The following is a 21,977-nucleotide window of genomic DNA, read 5'->3' as shown; positions in this document are numbered from 1 at the left end:
ATATGCTCCTTACCTGTCTCCTGCTCAACAGGAATCGATCGGCTCTCATATGCTGCTCTACATCTGAACACATCGACTAAATCCGCAGTCCTTCCCTCCGGTATCGTTAATTGGCCAAGAGACAAAGATTTCTCGAAAGTCGACGTGAGAAGCTCTATCGGCGATCCATTTTGTTCCTACAGCATTCATAAGCTGATGACCTCTTAGATTGTGGCCGACCTACCTTGCTCAGCAACAATCTACACCAGGTATCCCCAGATTGCGGACATGCTCGCACCGCTCGAGAACGAACGTCGTCTGCAGAAATTAATGAAGTCGTTTCCTCCTGTTTCTCAGCTCAACTCTTAAAATTGTCTACTTACAGCCCAATCCCCATATTTAACCCAGACACCCGCCTCGGCATCCTTATATGCTCGAATAGCTTCATCTGCCATGCGAATCTGTTCATCAAGTTGATCGTCTTCGATCTGTTCATCCCGTTGCTTCTGCTTGCCTTTTCCTCTCACAGAATCTTTGGGTCGATTTCGGAGACACTCCTCCGCTGCCTCGAAGCCACTTTGAGAGAAAGCAGTGGCTGAGGCGTATTTGGCCACCGCTCGCTCATATGCGACCTGGGTGAGGGCATGATCCGCTTTTGGGCCAGTTCCTCTCCCACTCGCTCTGGCGCGGGAGTCCGATTCCCACCCAGCGTATTCGATTAATACTTGAATTTGTGTTGCCAAATCGTTCGAAGAAATCTGGGAACTGTTAGCAGAAATCGCTGGCACATGCATAGATATCTTGATGACTCACATATCGTTCCTCGAAATCTGCCCTTGTCTTCCCATACCTCTTCTCTGACAGTTTTTGTTTGGACACTCCAGCAATTTCGGTCACATAAATCATTCTGCTTTCATACTCTTCTGGAGAATGACTTGAGCAGAATGTTGAGTAAGCACTGGACGTCTGATCCATGCCTACCATTGTCAGCTTGATCTGATGGCATTGACGTACCCATGTGTGGCGTTCCCATGCGATCATTGAACATGATGTGAAGCCGTTCAATGGCATTAGACCTGTTATCAATCAGCTGATGACCCGAATTGCGAAGACCCACTTTTCTGATGACTGCTCCAAAAGTCCCAATTCCCATTCTAACCAAAGTTGCCAAATCTGACCACTTTCACCCAATGATCCTTTCGTCCTTTGATTGAGGGCTTCAATCATACCTCGAGTGGTATCCTCGCTAAGAAACTCGGCCACGTCGTCGTCAACGCTAACAGGATGATCTGCCGCTCTAGCATGACCAGCACGAAAACAGGAGATCAGAAATTCTAAGTGCTGTTTGATAATTGTAATAGCTGCTCGTATTTAGCGCAATTCTAGCTCGGGTGGCTTACAGAAATAGTCGTTCTCCGCGTGGTCAAACTTCTCTAACATTTCGACCAAAGAATCAAGGGTAATAGGTTGGACCATCGTTACCTTACACAAGTCGAGGTATGCAAGCCAGGTCACTAGCGTCATCAGCTACCGATGTCCAGGAATCCCACGACTTACCTTCGTCAAGCATGATGAGAGAAGACATCTTCGAGTATGCATCAATGACCTCACTTGTCATGCCCAATTTGTGCATGAGCAGGATCTGCCTACGGATGAGAAGTATGTTGTCTGGCCGATCCTCTAATTGAGCCAACACCTCACTCAGATTTGACAGAGCTTGTTCCGTCTCGTTATCTGACAGCATAGATGGTTCTCCCATGCTACACAGTGTTTGAAAGATAGCTGAAGTTCTGTTTAATCAAGTATGAACATACAGTATCAGATGAATGAAAGCGGTTAGAAAACATGTAGAGTCAACGAATGAAAGCTGAAAGAGGAAGAAGCGTACATGCGTGAGCAAAGTAATCAACACGTGGCTGGATATGATCACGTGATCAAGATTAATTCTATATACAAAACCCAATGACATCCATTCCATCAACCTTTCTCTTGACTCATTTACGATACAGCCATGAAAAGGTGGTCTTCCTGGTACGTGATCGTACTCTACAGCTCCTCAACGGCCGACCGATCATGGTTCCCGCTTGCTGAGGGAGTCATGCGTACGCTCCTGAGCTGAACGTCAAAGCGTACCCTTTCTTTCATTTCTTGCTGACGTCGTGCCTCTCGATCAGCGGGAAGCAGAAAAAAACAGCACAACGTAAAAGCCCATTCTTGACGCGCTAGTCAGGCGATGAACAATGACTAAAATCTGTCTCCTGCATCTATCTGCCGTCAATAGAATTGTATCTTGACGGGATCTTTTACTGCTTGTCAAGACATTCATGTACAGCTAAACTGCGGTCGTGTATGGTGGCAGGCTCAAATTGGTAATCAAGTCCTATTGCGATTTTATTCAGTCGTTGATTCATTTCTGCTTCGAACACTGACCTCGTCTCGTGACTATAGCTAGTTCTCTACACCGTGTGTTTACGGTACATGCTGACTGCGTCGTGGTATCGTTCCCGCCTGACGCTACACCGGTCATCCTAGCTGATCGCTTTATGGATTGCTAAGTTGACGATAAATCGAGGCTCTCATGTAGTCATCATAGCGATGTCACTTTAAATACTTATCTAACGACAAAAGCCTGTCCAATCACTGTTCATGATGCCGCCTTCAGTCGTCACTTCCCAAAGCTACACCTTCGATTTTGACTTGACGTGATTATTGTGCCAGTTCATACAAAAAACTAACGCCCCTATGTGATTTATGCTACTTAATCCTTCATGCTACGTGTTGCTCTATCGTAGCGTACTGCGAGAAGCTCACACCGTCACCCCGTCTGACTTTTGAGCACGAACTTGAATAATACAGATGAGATTCCCATAAATATTACCTTCTCTCTTGGCTTGGCTAAGATGACTAAGTTGGGGTCTCGATTTGATGGAGATTCGAAACTGCCCCTGCAACGATACCCTTTGCTTCTCCAGCTTTGGTCGCCGAATAGTCGCGTTCGTGCTATCGCCGTAGCTGATGTCTACGTCTGTATTGTTCATTGTCAAAGTAGCATCTGACAGACTCTCGCTTCGGCATGTTTGCCTGTTCATTGCTGTTTCGTCGGGGAAGCAATCCTTGTCAGGCTACCAACAAACCTCTCCCACGCACAACTCCTCGAAACCTGCACAAGTCTATTGCAGACACTTCTATGATTAACCTAAACTGATCCTACATATAAGCATATTGCGATGTCAGACAAGGGAGTATGATCCCTTTTCATGGTCAGCTAACAGTGCTGACCGCGAACGAAACCAGCAAACGTTCTGTGAGACAAGTGACCAAGTTAACGTGAGGGATTTGTCATCGAAGTGTCACCCAGGGGTAGATGATCCACGATGCAGGTCTTTCATTGCCCAGAGATGATCAGGTGTTGACGTAATGATTCTAAAGTCAGACGACAACAATTGCCTCTGGAATAACCGATTCGACAATCGCTATTCAACATTCTCGGTCAGTGTCACGGTCGTGCATAAGCAGCTACACGAAGTGAACTGACCAAAAGGTACAATATTCAATCCGCGGAATCCGGATTGAACCTGCTTATATACTGAACGAAATATGCCATTCATTACAGTCAGGTGGTCGGTCATAAGGAATAGGTGACAATAATGTTCCTATTTTTACTACGGACACTTCGAATAATGGACATCTCTGCGATCTTTCAGCTTGTATATACTTGTCTCCACGTGAATAACCCTTGGTGCGAAACCTCTCGCATTTCAGTCGTGGGTAGAAGTCAGAACGTTTAGTGTGTCCCTGGGTGTATGACGCCAAATACCTAAGAAGTATCTTTGCCCAAAATTTCGTTCAAATTCTCGATACCATCCTATCTCTTCGCTTTGCTCGTGTAATCAGGCCGCTGGGTTACGTAATGATAATATTGTTATGCCGGCATAGCCATCATGACATTTTCCCCAGCTATGGATCTCGTTGAATAACTCTCACTACAGTCAACAAGTCACACAGTTGAGTCATAGCCTCAACTACCCTCATGAATCACAGTCCTATTCTCGGTCTAGTAGTATCCAGCCTACACCTCCCTTGCCCTAGTATCCTGACAAGCCAGAGACACGCGTCCTTCCCTTTGGACAACAAATACCCCCGTGCGTGACAGTTTTGTCCAGAGCTACTTCCTGTTCTCATCAATCGGTGATGACTCAAGTTGTTGATGTGCTTTCTGATATCTTGAGTTGGCTAGTCAGGTTCCGGTGTTTGACCAACCCACAGTAGTCTCCTAAGGTCTATGCGGATAATTCTGGGTATATTTGAGTGATTCAATGTTAAGACTGTCATAGAGAAGAACATCAAAACAGAGACTGAAGGTTGTGTTTTGATATACCTTTGTAGAAGAGTCGCTAGCTGGTAATGTTCCATTTGGTAATGCTCCAGGTTGAATATACTGACTGTACAGTCTATATACGCAGGCTGTGATTTCCAGATTAGACACTAGAGGTTGTATGCTACCACCGATAATCCGTAGATTGGTATGTCTATGACACATGGATCTTACACACCACTGGAGCTTTTTTGAGGCTGCGTACATACTCGTTTACACGTGGCATTCGGCTACACGTCACTTTCGGAGATGCATCGTGATAATATTCTAGAGGACAAATTAATTATTTATACATGATGCATGCATCATAAAAACTAGATATTTGGTACATGTGTAGAGGGCCCTGCTGCCATCGATCCCTGCAAAGTAGAGCCTCCCAGCTGCTTTTGAACCTGTGCAGCAGCCCGTTTCTTCCTTGCAGCCTCTTCTTCTCTACTTTTCCTTTCACCTAATTCCTGAGCGTGTTCCTCTTGGTAGATATGGTCATATAACTGGCCGTGGGGATGACGTACCGCCTTGCGACTCCCCCAAGCTGCTTTATCTAGCTCCATAGACGCCTTTAACATCTCTAGCTCCTGTTCTTGTAGCACATTCTTCGCCAACAATTTCTCGTAGGCCTTTTCGAGCTTGAAATAAGCAGAAAGTGGATCAATTTCCCTCAAGCGGACCTTGTGATTGTTGGAGCGTAGGATACGAAGGGAATGGGGCGTTTCGGGATCAAATTGAGACTGACCAGGCGGTGGTGTAGCGAATTCTCTCTCTTCGGTCTCTTTATGCCCAGTCATGACTTCTCTACTCAAGGGATAAAGCCCAGATTTCTTCCAGGCGCTTCTAATTTGTCTGCTTGATGTAGTCTGTTGCCAGGCCTGTTGAGGCCATCCATAAAAGAGACCTTTAGATATGTCATTGGCGAAAGAGGCAATCTCAAAGTTATCCACTAATTTCCTGTAGTTTGATTTGAGATTATTGAAGAAATTCACATCTAGAGGTTGAAATATACCACTCATATGTGCTGGTAGTATAACACAGGCAACATTTCTAGACCAGCATGCCTCCAGGAACTCTACTTGGACATGGGCTTCGGCGCCATCTAGAATTAGAAGATGGCGTTGATTTAGAGCGCGCTCACTGGTGTAGGGATCAAAGCAATCTTCTAGCCATTTCTTAGATATGAAACTGTTCGTCCATCCTGAGTTTGAGACTGTAGCTAACTGCCTGACATTATTGTGTACTTGAAACCATGTCTCTTGGAGAGTTGCACCGGAATATATAAGAAGGGGAGGGACAGGGGCATCGGCGACACCTATACAGGCAACAACAGTGATGTGGGCTTGATTGGTTGGTTTTTAGCTTGTGCATTACGACCACTGGTACGCTTCCCTCCTACCCTGCGTCTCTTTTGAGCATCTCCTATCTTGAAACCAGTCTCATCCATGTTATAGATGTTGCAGGGGCGGTATGGATAAGAATCGTAGACATGTTTCATCTATAAATCAGTCAATAATGGACCTAGAAGAACGAAATAGGTACTCACAGTTTGGTAGAAAGCCGCTCTACACTCTGGGGTATCTGCCTTTATTCTAGCCAGCTCCTGAAGACTTCTATACATGGACAAAAGGTCGCCATGATGTCGCCTTAGAAATGTTGATCCCCAATTGACCCCTAAACTTCGTTTTAGCACCATTTCTGCCAAACTCTTGACATGTGCAGGGCTCAGAAGAGTCCCTCTATCAACTTAGTCGTTACATTTGTTCACTAGAGCGGTTTCCATGGGGTTTGATAGAGCTTTATTGGTGTGGGAACCATGGGAAGAATGGGTACCAGAGACATGATCGTAGAGGGTAGAAGAGGGGACATTGTATGCATTTGATACCGTTTGAAAGCTCTCTTCAGGGTGCTGTCGTTTGTATGCAGTTGCTAGGGCAAGTTTATTAGACATGTTATAAGATATGATGCATCTAGAGACGAAATATCATGTATAAACAACGATGAAATGTTTGACCGCGAAAGACGTGTAGCCGAATGCCACGTGTAAACGAGTATCTGTTACAGTCCTCATTTGACGAGATGGGTATGAGTGTGAGGCAAACCGGGCAAGTAAAATTAACGACCTTGAGTCTAATCGTTGTAAGTTATCAACAATTGTCCTGCTAAATAAAGCAAAGCAAAGTGGAATACAATGGATCAAATGTGTAATTCCTTTAAGAAATCAAAAGTAACAAGGAAAAACCAATTACTCATACACCTATTTCCCATCCTTCTACCTAATACCAGAGAATAGTGAAGCACACCGTCAGTCCATTATCTGTTTTGCATTTTACCAACTGATACTGCCGCGCACGAGCGGAGTTATTGGCCAAAGGAAACATCGTGTTACAACCGTACTACGGGAGTCACTAGACCTATATAAGGCGAACAATAATGATAGAAGTAGCTATGATGTCTATTAGCAATCAGAATAATGGCAAGAAGAGTGTAGCTATGAAGGCAATTGATAGTAAGTTATGATAATACACTGATGAGAAGAAGAGACAAAAAGGATGTATAAAGTAGTTGCTTTATATACCTTTCCCAGAGTGTGGTACAGGGTTTACTGGTGCGGTGGTACAAGTCTGGTATTAGTGAACAACTACGGGCAGACTCTGGGAACAGTATATAAGTGGGTTCTTTATTGTTCTTCTCTTCTTGGGTGTCATGAATTGTAACAAGTTTGAAATTATGTAATCAAGACAGAAGTCAGATGACATCATACTACCATAGACATATCGGACAGGACTACCGGACAGGAGTATTGCAAGGTATAAATAGTGCCCAATTCCATAGTTATGTTTTATACTTTTCCCCAGCTATGGATCTCGTAGGATAACTCCCACTACAGTCAACAAATGACACAGTTGAGTCATAGCCTCAATTACCCACCACAGTCTTATTCTAATTCCAGTAGTATCCAGTCTACACCTTCCTTGCCCTAGTAGCCTGACAAGCCAGAGGCAATTGTCCTTTCTTTTAGACGACAAATACCCTCGTGCGTGATTGGGGCTACGGTATCAATCCTGTTCAAAGTTTGTAGAGCTTGTATCATGGCACTATGATACCATCTTGGTTAAATAGCTTCATAAGGTATTGATTGATGTCACGCTATGACCCGGAGATAGACAGGTCAGATTGTGGACTCTGGCTTATGGGGTTAGCCCTGCCAGAAAGTTAGGCACAAGAAGATACATACTACTAGAACAAGATCTGGGACTATGACCTATGACTTTAGTTGAGGCTGGGGTTCAATTGTGTGACTTGTCGACTTAGGTGAGAGTATTTGAAAAGATCCATAACTGGGGCAAAGTCCAAACCATCATTATGGAGTCGACTGGTACATATACTCTGCAAATTCAAATTATGCAGCTCAAATTGACTGTCAACGCCTGGGAGTCAAAAATCAAGTGCAGCTCCGACAGTCAGTCTCATAGTCAGCCTCGATGGTCTACAGGTCTAGGTGATGTCATGTCCGGGGAATAGAAATGGTCGTCTACAATACGGCACAACAAGCGAATTTAGTGTCACAGGCGCCTTTTCTAGGTGCGCTTTGAAAAGCTACCAATATACCGCAGCACGACGTTTCAAAAAGGGAGGCAGTTGTTGGTTGGCACATTGCTCAAAGGTGTGTCAAATTGTGGCATTTTGGCCGAAATGTGTGCCGGATCTGTTTTATCCTTGCTGAATGGCCTGGTGTTTGTATCGCAAGTGTTGAAAAAGATTGCTCGATTTCAATATCAACTGACAAAGTCCACCGCTGATTTTGGAGTGGGGACAGTTTCCATTCAGGGTTCCAGTCAGTGTAATAAGTTTTCACAGGCAGAACCGATGAAGTTTCGGAATGGGATGTTCACTTCATAAAATGGGGTAATGACAGAGGAATGTTGGGATCATACGATGACAGAATCCGTTACAGTAATCATTGTTAAAGACAGGTCTACATTGTATAATAAGAGGGACAGCCCAGAACACGACAGCTTTGATTACGATATTCGATTCTCGTCCCCCACTTGTCAAGAGACATTTGGGACTGAAAATCTTGTGAGTATGAATTAATGAAGCATATCTTCTGTAGTCATGTATTGTGATTTTCCCTGCTATGCATTTTGTTGAATACCTCCTCTATATTAAAATAGTTGATATGCGCATCGACTGTGCTGTGGGATTTGTGGTAGTTTGCACTTCATTCTTCACTTCTCATTGGAATATGCAGTTATTACTCTGACACACTAAAGTTAACAAATTACACATTTGAGTCCCACTTTCAAAAAGAATCAAAGGCGTTGGTAATACCCAGTCTATATCTTTTCTGTTAGTATCTTGGCAGTCTGTCATGATGGCTATGCTGACATAACAATATTATCATTATGTAACCTAAGATATACTCCGGCTCTCAAGATATTGTTCCGCCCTCAGCAATATTGTCAAGTAGATATAGAAAGGATGTTAGAATAAGGTAAAAGATATCAAGGATAAGGATATTGTTGGTTCAACTTCTACTCTTATTGAGTACCATGGATATATATATATATACAACTATGCATTTCATATTCATAGTCTTCTCCCTATGAATTCTCAATTGTTGTCTCTCCCTATACCTTGACAATATCTCATCGGATTCCGGTCTCTCCTAGAAGCTATAACGTCTATTGTCCCTTTTGAAGTCTATCCCTAGCTGAGTACTACTTTAGCTCTATTTCTATTGATATCATTGTGCCCCAACGACAGCGTTCAGTATTCAACATTATACCAATACCCTTGCCTATACCGTTCCTCCCTTGCCTACTTGGTTCCTCATTATACAATTCGGGCATCCTGGCTGGGAGCCGACGTCGATCAGCGTGACACAGTCCAGAGTCACGTTACTTTCTTTGGATAGCTGAACAGACACATATACGCACGCACACGCACGCACCTTTCAGTGACATTGAAGGTCAACAGGATCCACAAACGCAGAGCTCACCATATGAAGGATACCTGTTACTACAAAAGTCCTCATACCTTACATTTGTCCTTTAAGGAGCCTCAAACATACTACTAAAGACCTCCCTTGCAGAGCCTCTAGAAACCTCTGCGAAAACTCCAAAGAAATAATGAGTCATTGCAGAGTCCGCCATGACAACGGCTCAGGACTCCTCTTACAAGCCTACATAATCGGAGGAATTCCGCACCTAACGGAAATTCCTATTGTTCCCTTTTGTGGTTCTGTCATGACAGGAACCCTGGGATGTGAGGGAAAGATCGTAATTCAGGCCTTGTAACACGACCCGATCATGCGAGCAAAGTCAAAGATCGAGCGGATCTGTGCCGTGGCTTAGGAGCTGAACCGTCTCATCGGGATGATGGCAAAGACACGAAGATAAATACTCTACGTGGCCGGGAAAGGGTTTCAGGTGCAATTGATCGACCTAAGCATTCCCGTCCGATAACCAAACCGATTTAACAGTTCAGAAAGTCCACAGACGGCTACGGAGCGTTCCTTGACCGATGTGAGTCTTATTGTAGCTCGCAAGATGAACCTTCATGGTGTCAGCATCATGCCTCGAGTACAGAGAGTACCTATTCAGGCGAGTCTTCATACACAGGCCTGGCGAGCTTGTTGAGCTGTGAAAGCTAAGAGATATTGTACTCTGCGGTGTATACAATCGCCACCCCAAATCCCAGTAATATGTGACATACATGAATGGATGGCATGATGGCCAAAATGTTAATTTACAACACGATGAAATGGAATCTTCTTACTTTATACAGAGCGATAAAATTGCATGATGTCAAAGCAATCTAAACGGAGTGAAGTATGGTCTGATCAGCGAGGTGATGATGTTGATGAAGGCGCATGGGCGTGTGTTGGAGCGATGTGTTGAGAGATCGCGGATCATGCGGTCGACGTGCTACCGGATCCTCGCCAGAATGCAGGAAGAATGACTAAGGCAAAATTATGGTTAACACGAGCGGTCACCGCGTTGATACAAACTTACAGTCCTTGACCTTAAATGCCCACCACTGTCCATGCGAGGAACCGTCTTTCAGGCCCATTAATCCCCAGCGTCCTCGCAATCCTGCTCCGATAAGTCGATCTGCTAAAGCAGGTTGTTGATTGAACCCCCGACTCTCCACCCAAAGAACGATTTCTTCGGGTTCGGCGACAGTAGCCTGCTCCTGGTCAAGAGGAAGTGGTGGACTTTCTGCCTCATCTTCGTCTAAACCGTCATCAGAACGTGGTCGTTGAGCTCGCCACTTCTCTTCTGCAGTCCATGGGGCTGGGGCTGTGACGATTCGATGGCATTTAGTGGTGAACGCGGGGAGTCCTTCTTCAGTGAGAGGAGGTAAGATGGCAACTATTCGTCGACGAGTGTAAGGTATATATTGGACGAGGGAGATATCCTCAACGTTGAGTGGTGCGAGGAGCGGGATGACAGAAGGCAGCGCTACACGATTAGCAGGACAACCATTGGGGAACTCACCTTTATCCCTGGACAATGCAGAAGGTCTTGGGTCAATAGCTATGAAGGAAGTCAGCTGGGATGTAAGGTGATTGTACTGACTTGGCTCTACTGTCCACCCGTTATCGTCTGACTCGTCCCCACCAGACTGAAGAGGAGGTTGTTCACCCCATGAGATACTTTCTTTCTCCAAGCCTCCTCGCTCAGCTCCGCCATATGATCCGCCCCAAATAGTCCAGCAGGCACGATTCCAGCCGGATCCGTTGCTGATCATGTGTTCAAATGTATTTGCATCGATGAGAGCCTGGGGAGCAGAACGAGCGATCGCTGCTGCTTCGAGGATGCCTGGTTGTATATTTGGGTCGCTCAAGGCTTGATGGTGCACGAGAAAGGACATGAATGCGGCGGTGATGACTGGGAAACATTAGTAATCGTAGGTTGGGATTGGGTGAGACGCGTACCAGAGAGCTTATAAGCCGGGTCAAAATCCCTACACATATCAGCTAGGCTTCGCTTGATGCGACTCACCAGGCGGCTTCAGCTTCTCGTTTAGCAAGCGCAAGGAATCCTCGGATACTCGTTTCTGGTCGACGCAAAAGGACGCAGACTTCTTCGTCGATAGATCCTTTTTGGTCCAAGGAGTCGAGAGCAGAATGGAAATATTCTCCTCCACCATTGGTTACGCTACTAGGGGCCACGTAGCCGACTCCGTTGGGACCAGAGCCGGGCCAGTGACTTCCTATGAAGTTGCTCTTGATTCCAAGAGCGTTTCGGAGCTGCTAATACGTCAGCGATGATAATAATACCGAGTAAGGAACTTGCCAGGTCGAATAATCGTTTGTTTCTTCTGAATTGAAATTCAGCGTGTCGAGAGTAGAGAAAGTCTCTGGTAGCATAAAGCACTGGTAGCCTTCAGTGAACATCGGCGTTTGCAGGTACTCACATCGAGAGAAAGGGGGTATAGAACTGAGAGAGGTCAACGTATGCCATGTAGGTTATACTCACATGTCAAAATCGGAGAGACTAGTGTTGTCTGGCTCCTGCCATGCGCAGTCTACCTGTCCTATTTTCCAGCAATCGTCCTGAGCGATTCGCAAACCTGGTCTACCCTCCGCATCCTTCTTTCTGTGATAGGTTTCTCTGCGTTTGCTTCTTCGCAGCTCTTCCTTCTCTTCCAAGGTGATATCAATGCCAGCAAATGGTTTACCTATCGTGATTAAGGCGGTTCCATTGGCATCATGGGGGGCTAAAGCAATCTCACGTCAGCAGGAGGTTGTGTGTAACGAGGTGAACATACTAGCTTCAGCGCGGTTAGAGATTAGCCATATACCAGGAGCTTTCCAAGATTGGGCGGTCTTGATTTTCACGACACGAGGCGTTTTGGGGAAGGGGGGAAACGATAGCTGAGCAGCCGGTGCGACCACGACAGGGTCCGTGCTGTCTACCATGATGGGAAGGCGAGTTGGTGCGATCTCAAAGCCGGCTGGTTATTTCAAGTAAGAACGAGAGAAGGGGGGAGGGGGGGGGGCGAGTGTTGCTTGTAGCGAAAGGCTAGCGACTGTAATGTGTATGAGCGAAAACAGCAGGAAGAGGATGAAGAGTAAAAGATGATGGGAATAAAATAGCACGGACCCAACAGAAAGTCAGTTGAACGTCCCTCCACTTCATATGAACCTCCACTTCTTAAGTTGTATACAGTTGTCAATAGAACACAATCCTTGTGGTGCACCGTGGGAATGTACTAGCGGGGATCTACTCCGTATCGTCGTGGCTGCCACGCGACGATATTATCGTTCATGATGATGGGGGGATACAAATAATTCAATTACGTAACTATAGTTCCTCTCACCTCTTAGCGCGTGTTCTTTTCAGGGCTGGAGAGTGAGATTCACGATAAACAAAGAGGTTTAGAAAAACACAAACAAATCATCCTCGTCCAAACAATATAAAAGCCTTGGCTGGGTTGGCAATCTTGAATATCACACATTAATTCACTGGACAATTCAACTTCGTCCCCTCTTACACTTGTGTATATCCATCCACTGCTACGATAATACACTGCGGACCTATCTCTCACCGCTCAGACCAGCGGCAGATCCATCATGCCCGTCTCCTCACGCAAACCGCCTCCAAGTCCTCAGCCATATCTCGCGCCTTCAAGCTACTCACACTCTTCCTCGGGTCATTCCCCATCGTACACTCCTGGATTTTCGAGAGACCCTTCTCCCGCACCTCCATATGAGAATAGAATCAACGCGGCGCCCGATGCTTTCACCGGTACTCGAATGCTAGCATACGGACCATCTGGACCTGCGACAGCGCCTGCATCAGCACTCTCATCTAACACCTCTTATGCATCTCCACCTCAAGCTGCGCAGCCCAACAGACTGCCTTTTTTTGAAGCCGCTTTAGCGCGGTCGAGGGGAGACACTCCTCAAGCATATCCCCAACCGTTACCTTCTTACCTGCCACCCCCGGATCCCAATCACCCTAATTTAGCTATCGGCTTCACTCAATCCAATACAGTGAGATTTGCGCAAGGTTACGGAAGAGAGCTATCTCGGTCTCCTTCCCCCGGCCTTGATGAAAGCTTTGATCAAGATTACGAGCCTTACAGCTATGGTGATGATGTGGAAAAAGCATTATTAGACGATCACCAAGGTCCCGTTGACATGATGTGGAGTGAGAAGATGACAGGGGATGAAGGAGATTTGTCAATGGCACCATTCAGGAGTCAATCTGGCGTGAGTCAAGTACCCAGTATACATCTTCGTGGGGCGACCGGTTCTACATTGTCACAAGATGGGGATATGGCACAATCGTCTACTCAACATTTTGGTCCTGCACCAACAGGTCGTGTTGGCAGACGTACTCATAATGCCGCTGGGCACCGCCGAATCAAGCAGTCCGCAACTCTAGACGATAATGGCTTCTTTGCCGTGGACATGCCTATCCCTACCAGACTGGCACAATTTCTTCCTGTCAAAGGGGTAGAGGAGCAGAAAAGCACTAGGTGAGTAAGAATTGTTATGACAACGCTGATCTACCAGATATACCGCGGTGACCACAGATCCTGATGGGTTCCCAACATCCGGCCTGCGACTGCGGCAAAACCTTTTTGACCCTCCTCGACAGACTGAACTCTTCATTGTCATCACCATGTACAATGAGAATGCTGAGTTGTTCTGCCGAACCTTGTACGGGGTGATGAAGAACATCGCTCATTTGTGTGGACGAAAGAATTCGCGAGTGTGGGGAAAAGACGGATGGCAAAAGGTGAGTTGGTAGCAATTATGGTCTGTTGACAATCAGGTTGTCGTCTGTATTGTAGCCGATGGTCGGAAGGCGGTAAATCCAAGAGTTCTGGATTGTCTTGCCGCCCTGGGTGTTTACCAAGAAGGTGAGTTGATTTAGACGACTAATAGTGTGCTGATATGACCAGGTGCCATGACCAACAAGGTCAAAGACAGACCCGTCACTGCGCATGTTTTCGAGTACACCACTAGTTTCGCTCTAGATGCGGATCTTCACTTCAAATATCCTGACAAGGGTATCGTTCCTTGTCAGATTATCTTTTGCCTCAAAGAGAAGAATGTGAGTGAAATGGATAAACTGCTTACTGACAAGATTACAGGCCAAAAAGATCAACTCGCACCGATGGTTCTTCAATGCGTTTGCGCCTTTGCTTTCGGTGAGTAATGTCTCCACTCGATTCAGCTAATTTGAACAGCCCAACGTCTGCATCCTTCTTGATGTGGGAACCCGACCCGAGCCAAAGTCCTTGTACTACCTGTGGAAATCTTTCGATCTGAACTCCAATGTCGGAGGAGCTTGTGGGGAAATTGCCACTTTCAAGGGGAAAACATGGCGAAGTCTGCTCAATCCATTGGGTAAGCGAAAAATGCTAGACCACGCTGACTGTCAGTTGCGGCACAATGCTTCGAGTATAAAATGTCGAATATTCTCGATAAACCCATGGAAAGTTTGTTTGGTTATTGTACGGTGCTTCCGGGTGCTTTTTCCGCATATAGGGTGAGTTGTTTGGTCGATTATCAAGCTCATTCCGCTTTAGTGGATCGCCCTGCAGAACAATTCCGACGGTACTGGACCTTTGGCGTCGTACTTTCAAGGAGAACAATTGCATACAGGAAAGGCAGATACGTTTACAGCTAATATGTGAGTTAACTGAACCGCAACGTTGCTAATGTCTCGCAGGGTAAGAACGCTTCTTGATTCAATGCCTAATTCCGCTAATTTGGTAACAGTACCTGGCCGAAGATCGTATCCTTTGTTTCGAGATAGTGTAAGTGGATAGGGAGGCGTATGACATTTGCTGACTTGCTCACAGCGCGAAGAAGAAAGCCAATTGGGTTTTGAAATTCGTCAAATCTGCTGTGGGAGAAACTGATTGCCCTGACACGATCCCCGAATTCATAGCTCAGCGAAGAAGGTGCGTCTATTGTGATGAGGTTTGTGCTAATATTCAGATGGCTGAATGGCTCATTCTTTGCTGCTGTGAGTGTTTTGATGAATCACAGAATCACGCTCATTTTAGACAGGTCTACTCGCTCATGCACGTCGCACAAATTTGGCGGTCGGACCATTCTTTGCCGAGGAAACTCGTACTGATGGTGGAATTTGCGTACAACGCTTTGAACTTGATGTTCTCTTGGTTTTCTCTCGCGAATTTTTACATCTTCTTTGTGAGTCGGTACGAGTCAAATATTTGCTGATACTATCTCAGGTCATTCTCACCCGAGCGCTCGAAGGAGAGGCGTTTAATATCCCTCATATCGATATTCTCAATTCGATCGCACAGGTGAGTGGATGTGGTTGTTCTTCGGCTAACAAATAGTATGGCTACCTCGGCGCGCTAGTAGCATGTTTCATATTTGGTATGGGAAATCGGCCTCAAGGGTGAGTCATTCATTCTCCTGTGAGAATCGTGCTAATCTTTGTATAGTTCACCATGGAAATACAAGTCGACTATCTACTTCTTTGCCGTCCTAACGACATAGTGAGTCGTGTACATAAGCGGAGAATAGCACTAACCCAGCAATAGCATGTTGGTGGCTGCTGTTCTATGCACGGTACAGGCAATCAAGAATTTTGACAGTCCTATATTCAGTCGCATGGTGGTGTCTCTGGTCTCGACATATGGTGTTTTCGTAGCGAGCAGTTTGTTAGCACTGGATCCTTGGTGAGTCTCGGAGTAAATGGTCGGTCACTAACATCCAGGCATCTGTTCACCTGCTTTTTCCAGTTCATTCTATTCTCGCCAAGTGAGTACAAAATATCACTATTGAAAACTGCTAACGTCGCGTTTCTAGCCTATGTCAATGTTGTGAGTAATTACGAGCCGGATATTGAGAGCGTACTGACTTGTAGGACTACGTATTTAGCTCAATGCTGTGAGTTGATCTTCTTAGGGTGGAAAAAATATGCTGACCCTGCTCCAGTACGCATACTCCAATCTGTAGGTTGGCTCAACCCCTCGGTATACAAAGGCTAACACATTCTAGTCATGACCTTTCCTGGGGAACAAAGGGATCTGACTCTATTCAGGAGAGCGATCTCGGAGCGATTCAAGGTGTTGGTAAACATGTCCAAGTGGAGCTTGTGTCCGCACAACAGGACATTGATATCGCTTACCAAGACGCACTGGATAACATCCGATTGAAGGGGACTCGCCTGACCGAGGAGGAGTCAGGGGGGAAGAAGGATAACTCAGAGCAGGATCAGAAGGATGTTTACGTGAGTCCTGTCGTTGCCTAACGAAGTCGGATGGGTAGCTGATGAACATTGCAGGCAAACTTCAGGACCAATGTAAGTTAAGATATGTCACGTCAAAAGCTCACTGTATTACAGTTGCTTCTCGGTTGGTCGCTGTCAAATGCCCTCTTGGCGAGCGTCATCATGTCGGGAAGTACTTCTTCCACATTTGACTCGGCGGGTAATTCGCGTACTGCGATCTATATGCTGATCATCTTGGGTGAGTACAGCGCATTTTCTCGAGTACAAAGCTGATGATCCAACAGTATTTGTCGCCGGAATGGCATTGTTCCGTTTCCTGTGTTCAACTTTGTACCTTATAATCAGGTTGTTTGCGGGGTAGTTTTGTAGTTTGATAATTATATGAATAAGTGACGCGCCAGATTATCTTGTTGTTACTGCCATTGTTTTTCGCACCATTTATGCCATGTCTTCATCGTTTCGTTCAAACTCATGCAGCATCTTATCCCATTTGGCGGATGAACTGAATGATCATGGTAACGAAGCCACGCAAGGTGAGTTATGGTACATACGAACGAGCTGATCGGTTCAGACATCATCGCTTGCGGACCTGCGGTCATTCGTCTCCTTCAGCAAGCTGCAATACGTTTAAAACGCCATGCGTTGGATCCTACCAATCGTTGTACTAGTGACGAAGTGTCCACGGTCCGGCTGAACCTTCAAACGTTACACACGTTGGCGCATGAGATGATCAATTCGATCCCTTTTAACGTTGTTCCTCGTCACTGGTTGCGCTTGTACACCGACGCCGCTCTTCTGCAAAGTCTTGGTGCTGTGGTACTGGAGAGTAAGAAGGAGGTTTGGTTAGAATCAATACGGAAATTGGACATGGCTATCATCGTAGCTGGAGCTGTGGGAAGGAAGGAGTGGATTTTGGCGACAATTCGCGACATACAAGCACAATTCCCGTCTCCAGATGATGACGATGACCGTCCATTGAAGAAAGCTAGATTATACGTTGAACCGTCGCTTCTTTATGCACCAAACCCTATCCCGGTTCTACATCACCCTCCATCAATCGATACCTACCTCTCTACGTACCTCAAGCATCCTTTCATCCTTCGTGGACACTTGAACTCGTCTTCAAATCCCCCTTGGCCGGCTTGTAACAGGTGGTGCTCAACAAAGTATTTGTTGGAGAAAGTTGGACGTGGTCGAGTTGTCCCCGTGGAGGTCGGGGAAGCGTACGACGATGAGAGCTGGACGCAGAAGATAATTCCTTTCACGGAATTCCTTGTTCGTGCTGGTTTCGATGCGCAGGATTTGCCTGAATCCTCCCCTTTGTATCTCGCCCAGTATGCGTTGTTCGATCAATTCCCAGAGTTAGAAAAGGATATTTGTTATCCAGATTACGTGTGGTCAAGTCCTCCGCCTATGGAATCATACAGTCCACCTGACGATATCATTGTAAATGTATGGGTTGGCAGCGGCAACGAGGAGATTGTCAGTCCAGCGCATACGGTGAGTTCCCTTTCATTGGCGTACTATGCTGACGTTCAGGATCCTTATTACAATTGCTACGCTCAGGTAATAGGGAGGAAAAGAGTATGGGTAGCACCGCCATCTTGTAGACCACACATGCACGCTCATGGGGGTGACAAGGATTTGGCAGATCAATACATGACGAATACGTCCAAGGTGCCTATTTTACGACCGACAAATGATTTCAAAACGATACAATCAGATTATCCGGAGTTCTTCAGACACGTCTGGCCAGTTAGTTTGGAAGCGGTATTGGAACCAGGCGACTTGATGGTGATGCCTCCTGGATGGTGGCACGCTATGAGAGGGGAAGGATCAGGGCCTGCGTGGAGTATTTCAATGTGGTACTAGCATGGGTATTCATAGCATTCCATTCTAACGTAGCATGTATAATCATCGCGGTTGGTTCCATGATAGCACTACAGATCAGCGAGGAACCACGGGTTACAACTTACGTGACATATCTCCCAGCTTTCTTGGCCTGACAAGGTGTCGAATGAGACCTGCAAGAGCGAGCACAACACAGAGGATAGCCGCAGCGATGTAAGCCCAGCCTAGGAATGGTTGTTTACCGCCTATCCAAGAGACAGTTGAGATGACGATGGATTTAGTTCCAGAGAATTGTTTGACGGGGTAATCTAAACTTTAGCTACACTCCGGTGCTTGGTACTCACTCATATACGCGTTCACTCGATATCTTCCTTGAGTCATCACATCGTTGTCGTTCCTAGCCCATAGTTTCCGGAAAGTGGGTAAAGCGGCAATCCGCATCCAGACTTGGAAGTGCTCATCCTCACGTAAGTTGGGGAAACTTTCATATCCGTTGGGATATCGACGTGCCCAGTTGGGAGGCGGAAGAACGTCAGAAGGAGATGGGTAGTCAGGGGTTTCAACATAGTTCTTTGCGATTCCTCCCCAGGCAATCCCTTTCTCAGTAAAGTCGTATGTTTCGTTTTGCGCGCCGTCTTACGTTAGCAATGTTCCCGGACCAAAAGCTCACTTTGAGAATTTAGAAGGACGACAGGTCCAAATGTGTCTGGAAAATCCGTCAGCACTTGGCGTGTGATTAGTACGTACCGTTGAAAACACTGTTGGCGATTAGACCACAAGGGTAGTATGGCTTTCCTCCAGATGAAGTGATTGGTTTGCAGTCGCCGTCATCGATTTGTGACCTGTAAATTATACGCTAAATGAGAGGATTCTGCACATGCCAAGTACACAAACCCACGTAGAACGGTAATCTCCCTTGAGCTGGGTGGTGTCGAGACTCATGACATATCGTCGGTGATTTTGATAGCTACGGGTCAGCGTGAACTACAGTGCGCGACTCACTAGTTGGTCAACTTGTAGTAGAGAAATACACCGGGACCTAAAATTTCGTCAGTCAAGCTCGACACGAAAGAACGTACCAAGATCATATGGAACAGAGAATTCAATCTCGCATCTCGCTTCTTGACCTACGGCCCTCGACGAGTCATTGGTGAAGGACCAAGTAGGCGTAGCGAGGGATGACTTCGTGTCGGAAGAGGCAGATTTGAATGCGTCTAAGGGTCAGCGAGTCCAATCAACCATGACTCACAATCATAAGCACTACTTGGCATAGCAGCAAAGGTACCATCTGTAGGCGCATCAACATCACATTGGGTATAATCCAACGATATCGTGGTAACCTTCCCACTTCCCCACACAATTAACGCTCCGATAGGAGCAAATATCAGACCGATTATGAAAAGAGTTGGTAGCACAGCCTTCGGTGTGAGGATTGGTTGCCAAGCTTTAAGCCGTTGTTGCTTGAAAGCGGTATCTACGCGTCAGCTTCGCTTACGAGTTGTTGACTCACTAGCTGGTCTCTTCGACCACTTTACTTTCTCAGTCTCTGTAGGAGCGGCATCTCCATTGGGCGCTGTGTGCTTCGCTTTGCGATTAAATATAGCCATTGTAACGGATGGTGCAGGAATTATGTTGTAAGAAGAAAGGGGAGTTGTTTTGTTGAAAACAGATTAATGAAGAAAAACAAGCCGACGTGGGTGACGGGATCAAATTGCCCGAGTATGAAGGCCGAAGATCTATGCATGACTATATATTGTACGCAATCTCTCAGCGAGGTCTACCCGTGATGTCTTCAATATGTCAACGCGATCGTATCAGGTTGGTGTGTAGCAAGCCACAATGCATGCCTGAAGCGTGCTTGAGCGTAATTCACTCTACTACTATCACGGATCAAGGAGCAGAGGCGAGAGCTTCAATGGAAGAATTAGTTCGGTCATGCACGATCAATCCGATAATGATGCGTAAGTTAATAACACAAGTTAGGAAGACATGGCAAAGTTTGTTTGACTACAGCAGCATATTGAGTCGCTCATCCAAAATAACAAGACATTATAAACCTCAACCACCGTATCCACCCACCCGAGCACCTTCTCATTTTCAACCACCACCCTCATATCCACCTCAGCGTCGGCCGTCCATATCTCCGGCTACCCTCTCGCCTCCACCTTAAAAACCAACCACCATCCCTAGTACCACCTCACTCCCAATCGCCCGCCCTTGGTTCCTTCCACCCCTATCCTCGCATCTTCGGTGGGTGTCAGTTCAGAGCTACTCGCTCAATCAATAATCGATTTCTGTGCAAGCTAGCGATATCAATGTCGTTTGGCGTGCTGCTGGAGCCTGGGCAAGGCGATAGTGTTTTTGTGGAAGCACGTCATTGTATTGTGAACATCTGATCATCTAGAGATCAGTGGAAATCATGTACAGAAATGGGAGGAAAGGGGACGTATACAAGAGATTTCCGTTACTTTCAAGTGACACAGAGGCGTGATCGAGTCAGTTTCAAAGGCCAATACGAGGGACACCGTTTCGGCGTAGGTGGGACAGCTATCACAAAGATGAGATCATGAAGGCCTGTGGAAACGACTCAACACGAATAGGAAATTCTCGATAATAAAGCACGGCCGTTGAAAGGCTCGAGCTTGAAGGATGTAATGTCATTGAGTGTCAGGACCGACGAAGAGAAACATAAGTTATTCAATCAGCAGAACAAGAGCCGCTCAAAGAAGCCTCAACAGAGCTGGCTACCAGAGGCTAAGAGGGAGAGAAGGCTCCTCCCAGAGATAACAGAGTGGAAAGCAACATGGCGGAAGGTTTGAAGTAGAAACTGTTGGTTATCTTGCCGGATCAAGAGATCAATCGGAAAGGTAGCATCAGCTATTGTCAGCCGTACCTCAGAGGGCTAGGGGAAAGATTCTGATAAAGTCTTGCAAAACAGCTGGTCAACACAGGTAGTTGATGGTCTCGTACAAAGGGGGTACGATGGATGGTTGGCGACTCGCTTAACAACAGCCGATGAGTGTAAACCATCATCAAATCTCACTCTTCATGCAATGGTCGGTATTTCTCTCGCCTGTGTCTTGTCTGTCTCCTTTTTCTCCCTGTCTCTCCTGTTTCTCCTTTTTCGCTTCTTTCTTCCCTGATTTTCTTTAACGCATGGAATAAATGCGGAATGTCTTCCATCTCCTCGACGACTAGTGTCGCGGTGGGCTTGCCATCGTTGTCGAGGTTATGCTTATCGAAGGAACTGCGATCAGGAATCAAAGCTGGAGAGATAGTTCTTGTTGCTCACTTACTTTGGTTGAAATGAAGAGATTTACATTGACATCGTTCTGTAGCTATTGGTAAATTGTAATGATGAATGATTCTGTTCTGCGTTCTAAAAATCTGGTAAGCGTGATCATGTTACGTAGGTCCAGTTCGTTCGTTGTGAAGAGTAGAAGAGGTGACATCTTGTATCCAGCCACGCTTGATGTGTCCTTGAAAATCGTACTCTGTGCCGGACCATCGGACAACGCTGAGCATCGAGTATTTGGCGAGAGACA

At 46.1% G+C, this 21,977-nt stretch overlaps 8 protein-coding genes across 8 annotated transcripts; 3 read left to right on the top strand and 5 right to left on the bottom strand.

The window, feature by feature from the left end:
- Positions 1 to 57: 57 nt before the first annotated feature.
- IL334_004981 (uncharacterized protein) lies at positions 58 to 1,738 on the bottom strand (the record flags this gene model as incomplete). The annotated part of the gene is made up of 7 exons (XM_062936695.1): positions 58 to 176; positions 224 to 239; positions 363 to 737; positions 793 to 945; positions 994 to 1,055; positions 1,380 to 1,493; positions 1,537 to 1,738. 7 exons carry the CDS (start codon positions 1,736 to 1,738, stop codon positions 58 to 60), a joined length of 1,041 nt encoding a protein of 346 aa, XP_062792746.1.
- Positions 1,739 to 10,259: 8,521 nt separating this feature from the next.
- Positions 10,260 to 11,325, bottom strand: IL334_004980 (uncharacterized protein; the record flags this gene model as incomplete). Its single annotated transcript, XM_062936694.1, has 5 exons — positions 10,260 to 10,309; positions 10,363 to 10,644; positions 10,849 to 10,887; positions 10,930 to 11,241; positions 11,289 to 11,325. The coding sequence occupies 5 exons, from the start codon at positions 11,323 to 11,325 to the stop codon at positions 10,260 to 10,262; spliced, it is 720 nt and encodes a 239-aa protein (XP_062792745.1).
- A 26-nt stretch (positions 11,326 to 11,351) lies between these two features.
- IL334_004979 (uncharacterized protein) lies at positions 11,352 to 12,275 on the bottom strand (the record flags this gene model as incomplete). The annotated part of the gene is made up of 4 exons (XM_062936693.1): positions 11,352 to 11,603; positions 11,650 to 11,713; positions 11,833 to 12,073; positions 12,125 to 12,275. The coding sequence occupies 4 exons, from the start codon at positions 12,273 to 12,275 to the stop codon at positions 11,352 to 11,354; spliced, it is 708 nt and encodes a 235-aa protein (XP_062792744.1).
- A 654-nt stretch (positions 12,276 to 12,929) lies between these two features.
- IL334_004978 (uncharacterized protein) lies at positions 12,930 to 13,844 on the top strand (the record flags this gene model as incomplete). Its single annotated transcript, XM_062936692.1, has 1 exon — positions 12,930 to 13,844. One exon carries the CDS (start codon positions 12,930 to 12,932, stop codon positions 13,842 to 13,844), a length of 915 nt encoding a protein of 304 aa, XP_062792743.1.
- A 249-nt stretch (positions 13,845 to 14,093) lies between these two features.
- Positions 14,094 to 16,942, top strand: IL334_004977 (uncharacterized protein; the record flags this gene model as incomplete). The annotated part of the gene is made up of 20 exons (XM_062936691.1): positions 14,094 to 14,103; positions 14,159 to 14,227; positions 14,270 to 14,421; positions 14,558 to 14,699; positions 14,753 to 14,859; positions 14,997 to 15,003; positions 15,093 to 15,130; positions 15,176 to 15,221; positions 15,265 to 15,342; positions 15,387 to 15,530; positions 15,705 to 15,744; positions 15,791 to 15,844; positions 15,890 to 16,027; positions 16,091 to 16,109; positions 16,230 to 16,238; positions 16,287 to 16,303; positions 16,350 to 16,581; positions 16,636 to 16,653; positions 16,696 to 16,819; positions 16,866 to 16,942. The coding sequence occupies 20 exons, from the start codon at positions 14,094 to 14,096 to the stop codon at positions 16,940 to 16,942; spliced, it is 1,521 nt and encodes a 506-aa protein (XP_062792742.1).
- A 365-nt stretch (positions 16,943 to 17,307) lies between these two features.
- IL334_004976 (uncharacterized protein) lies at positions 17,308 to 18,453 on the top strand (the record flags this gene model as incomplete). Its single annotated transcript, XM_062936690.1, has 2 exons — positions 17,308 to 18,081; positions 18,148 to 18,453. 2 exons carry the CDS (start codon positions 17,308 to 17,310, stop codon positions 18,451 to 18,453), a joined length of 1,080 nt encoding a protein of 359 aa, XP_062792741.1.
- A 42-nt stretch (positions 18,454 to 18,495) lies between these two features.
- On the bottom strand, positions 18,496 to 19,374 carry IL334_004975 (uncharacterized protein; the record flags this gene model as incomplete). Its single annotated transcript, XM_062936689.1, has 4 exons — positions 18,496 to 18,521; positions 18,777 to 19,067; positions 19,180 to 19,274; positions 19,331 to 19,374. The coding sequence occupies 4 exons, from the start codon at positions 19,372 to 19,374 to the stop codon at positions 18,496 to 18,498; spliced, it is 456 nt and encodes a 151-aa protein (XP_062792740.1).
- A 59-nt stretch (positions 19,375 to 19,433) lies between these two features.
- IL334_004974 (uncharacterized protein) lies at positions 19,434 to 20,039 on the bottom strand (the record flags this gene model as incomplete). The annotated part of the gene is made up of 3 exons (XM_062936688.1): positions 19,434 to 19,471; positions 19,682 to 19,876; positions 19,943 to 20,039. The coding sequence occupies 3 exons, from the start codon at positions 20,037 to 20,039 to the stop codon at positions 19,434 to 19,436; spliced, it is 330 nt and encodes a 109-aa protein (XP_062792739.1).
- Between the last annotated feature and the right edge of the window lie 1,938 nt (positions 20,040 to 21,977).

Source organism: Kwoniella shivajii, chromosome 6, assembly GCF_035658355.1.
Source record: "Kwoniella shivajii chromosome 6, complete sequence".
In the NCBI taxonomy this organism is placed as follows: domain Eukaryota; kingdom Fungi; phylum Basidiomycota; class Tremellomycetes; order Tremellales; family Cryptococcaceae; genus Kwoniella; species Kwoniella shivajii.
Note: the sequence above shows the minus strand (reverse complement) of the source record. Positions and strands in the feature narration are given on the sequence as shown.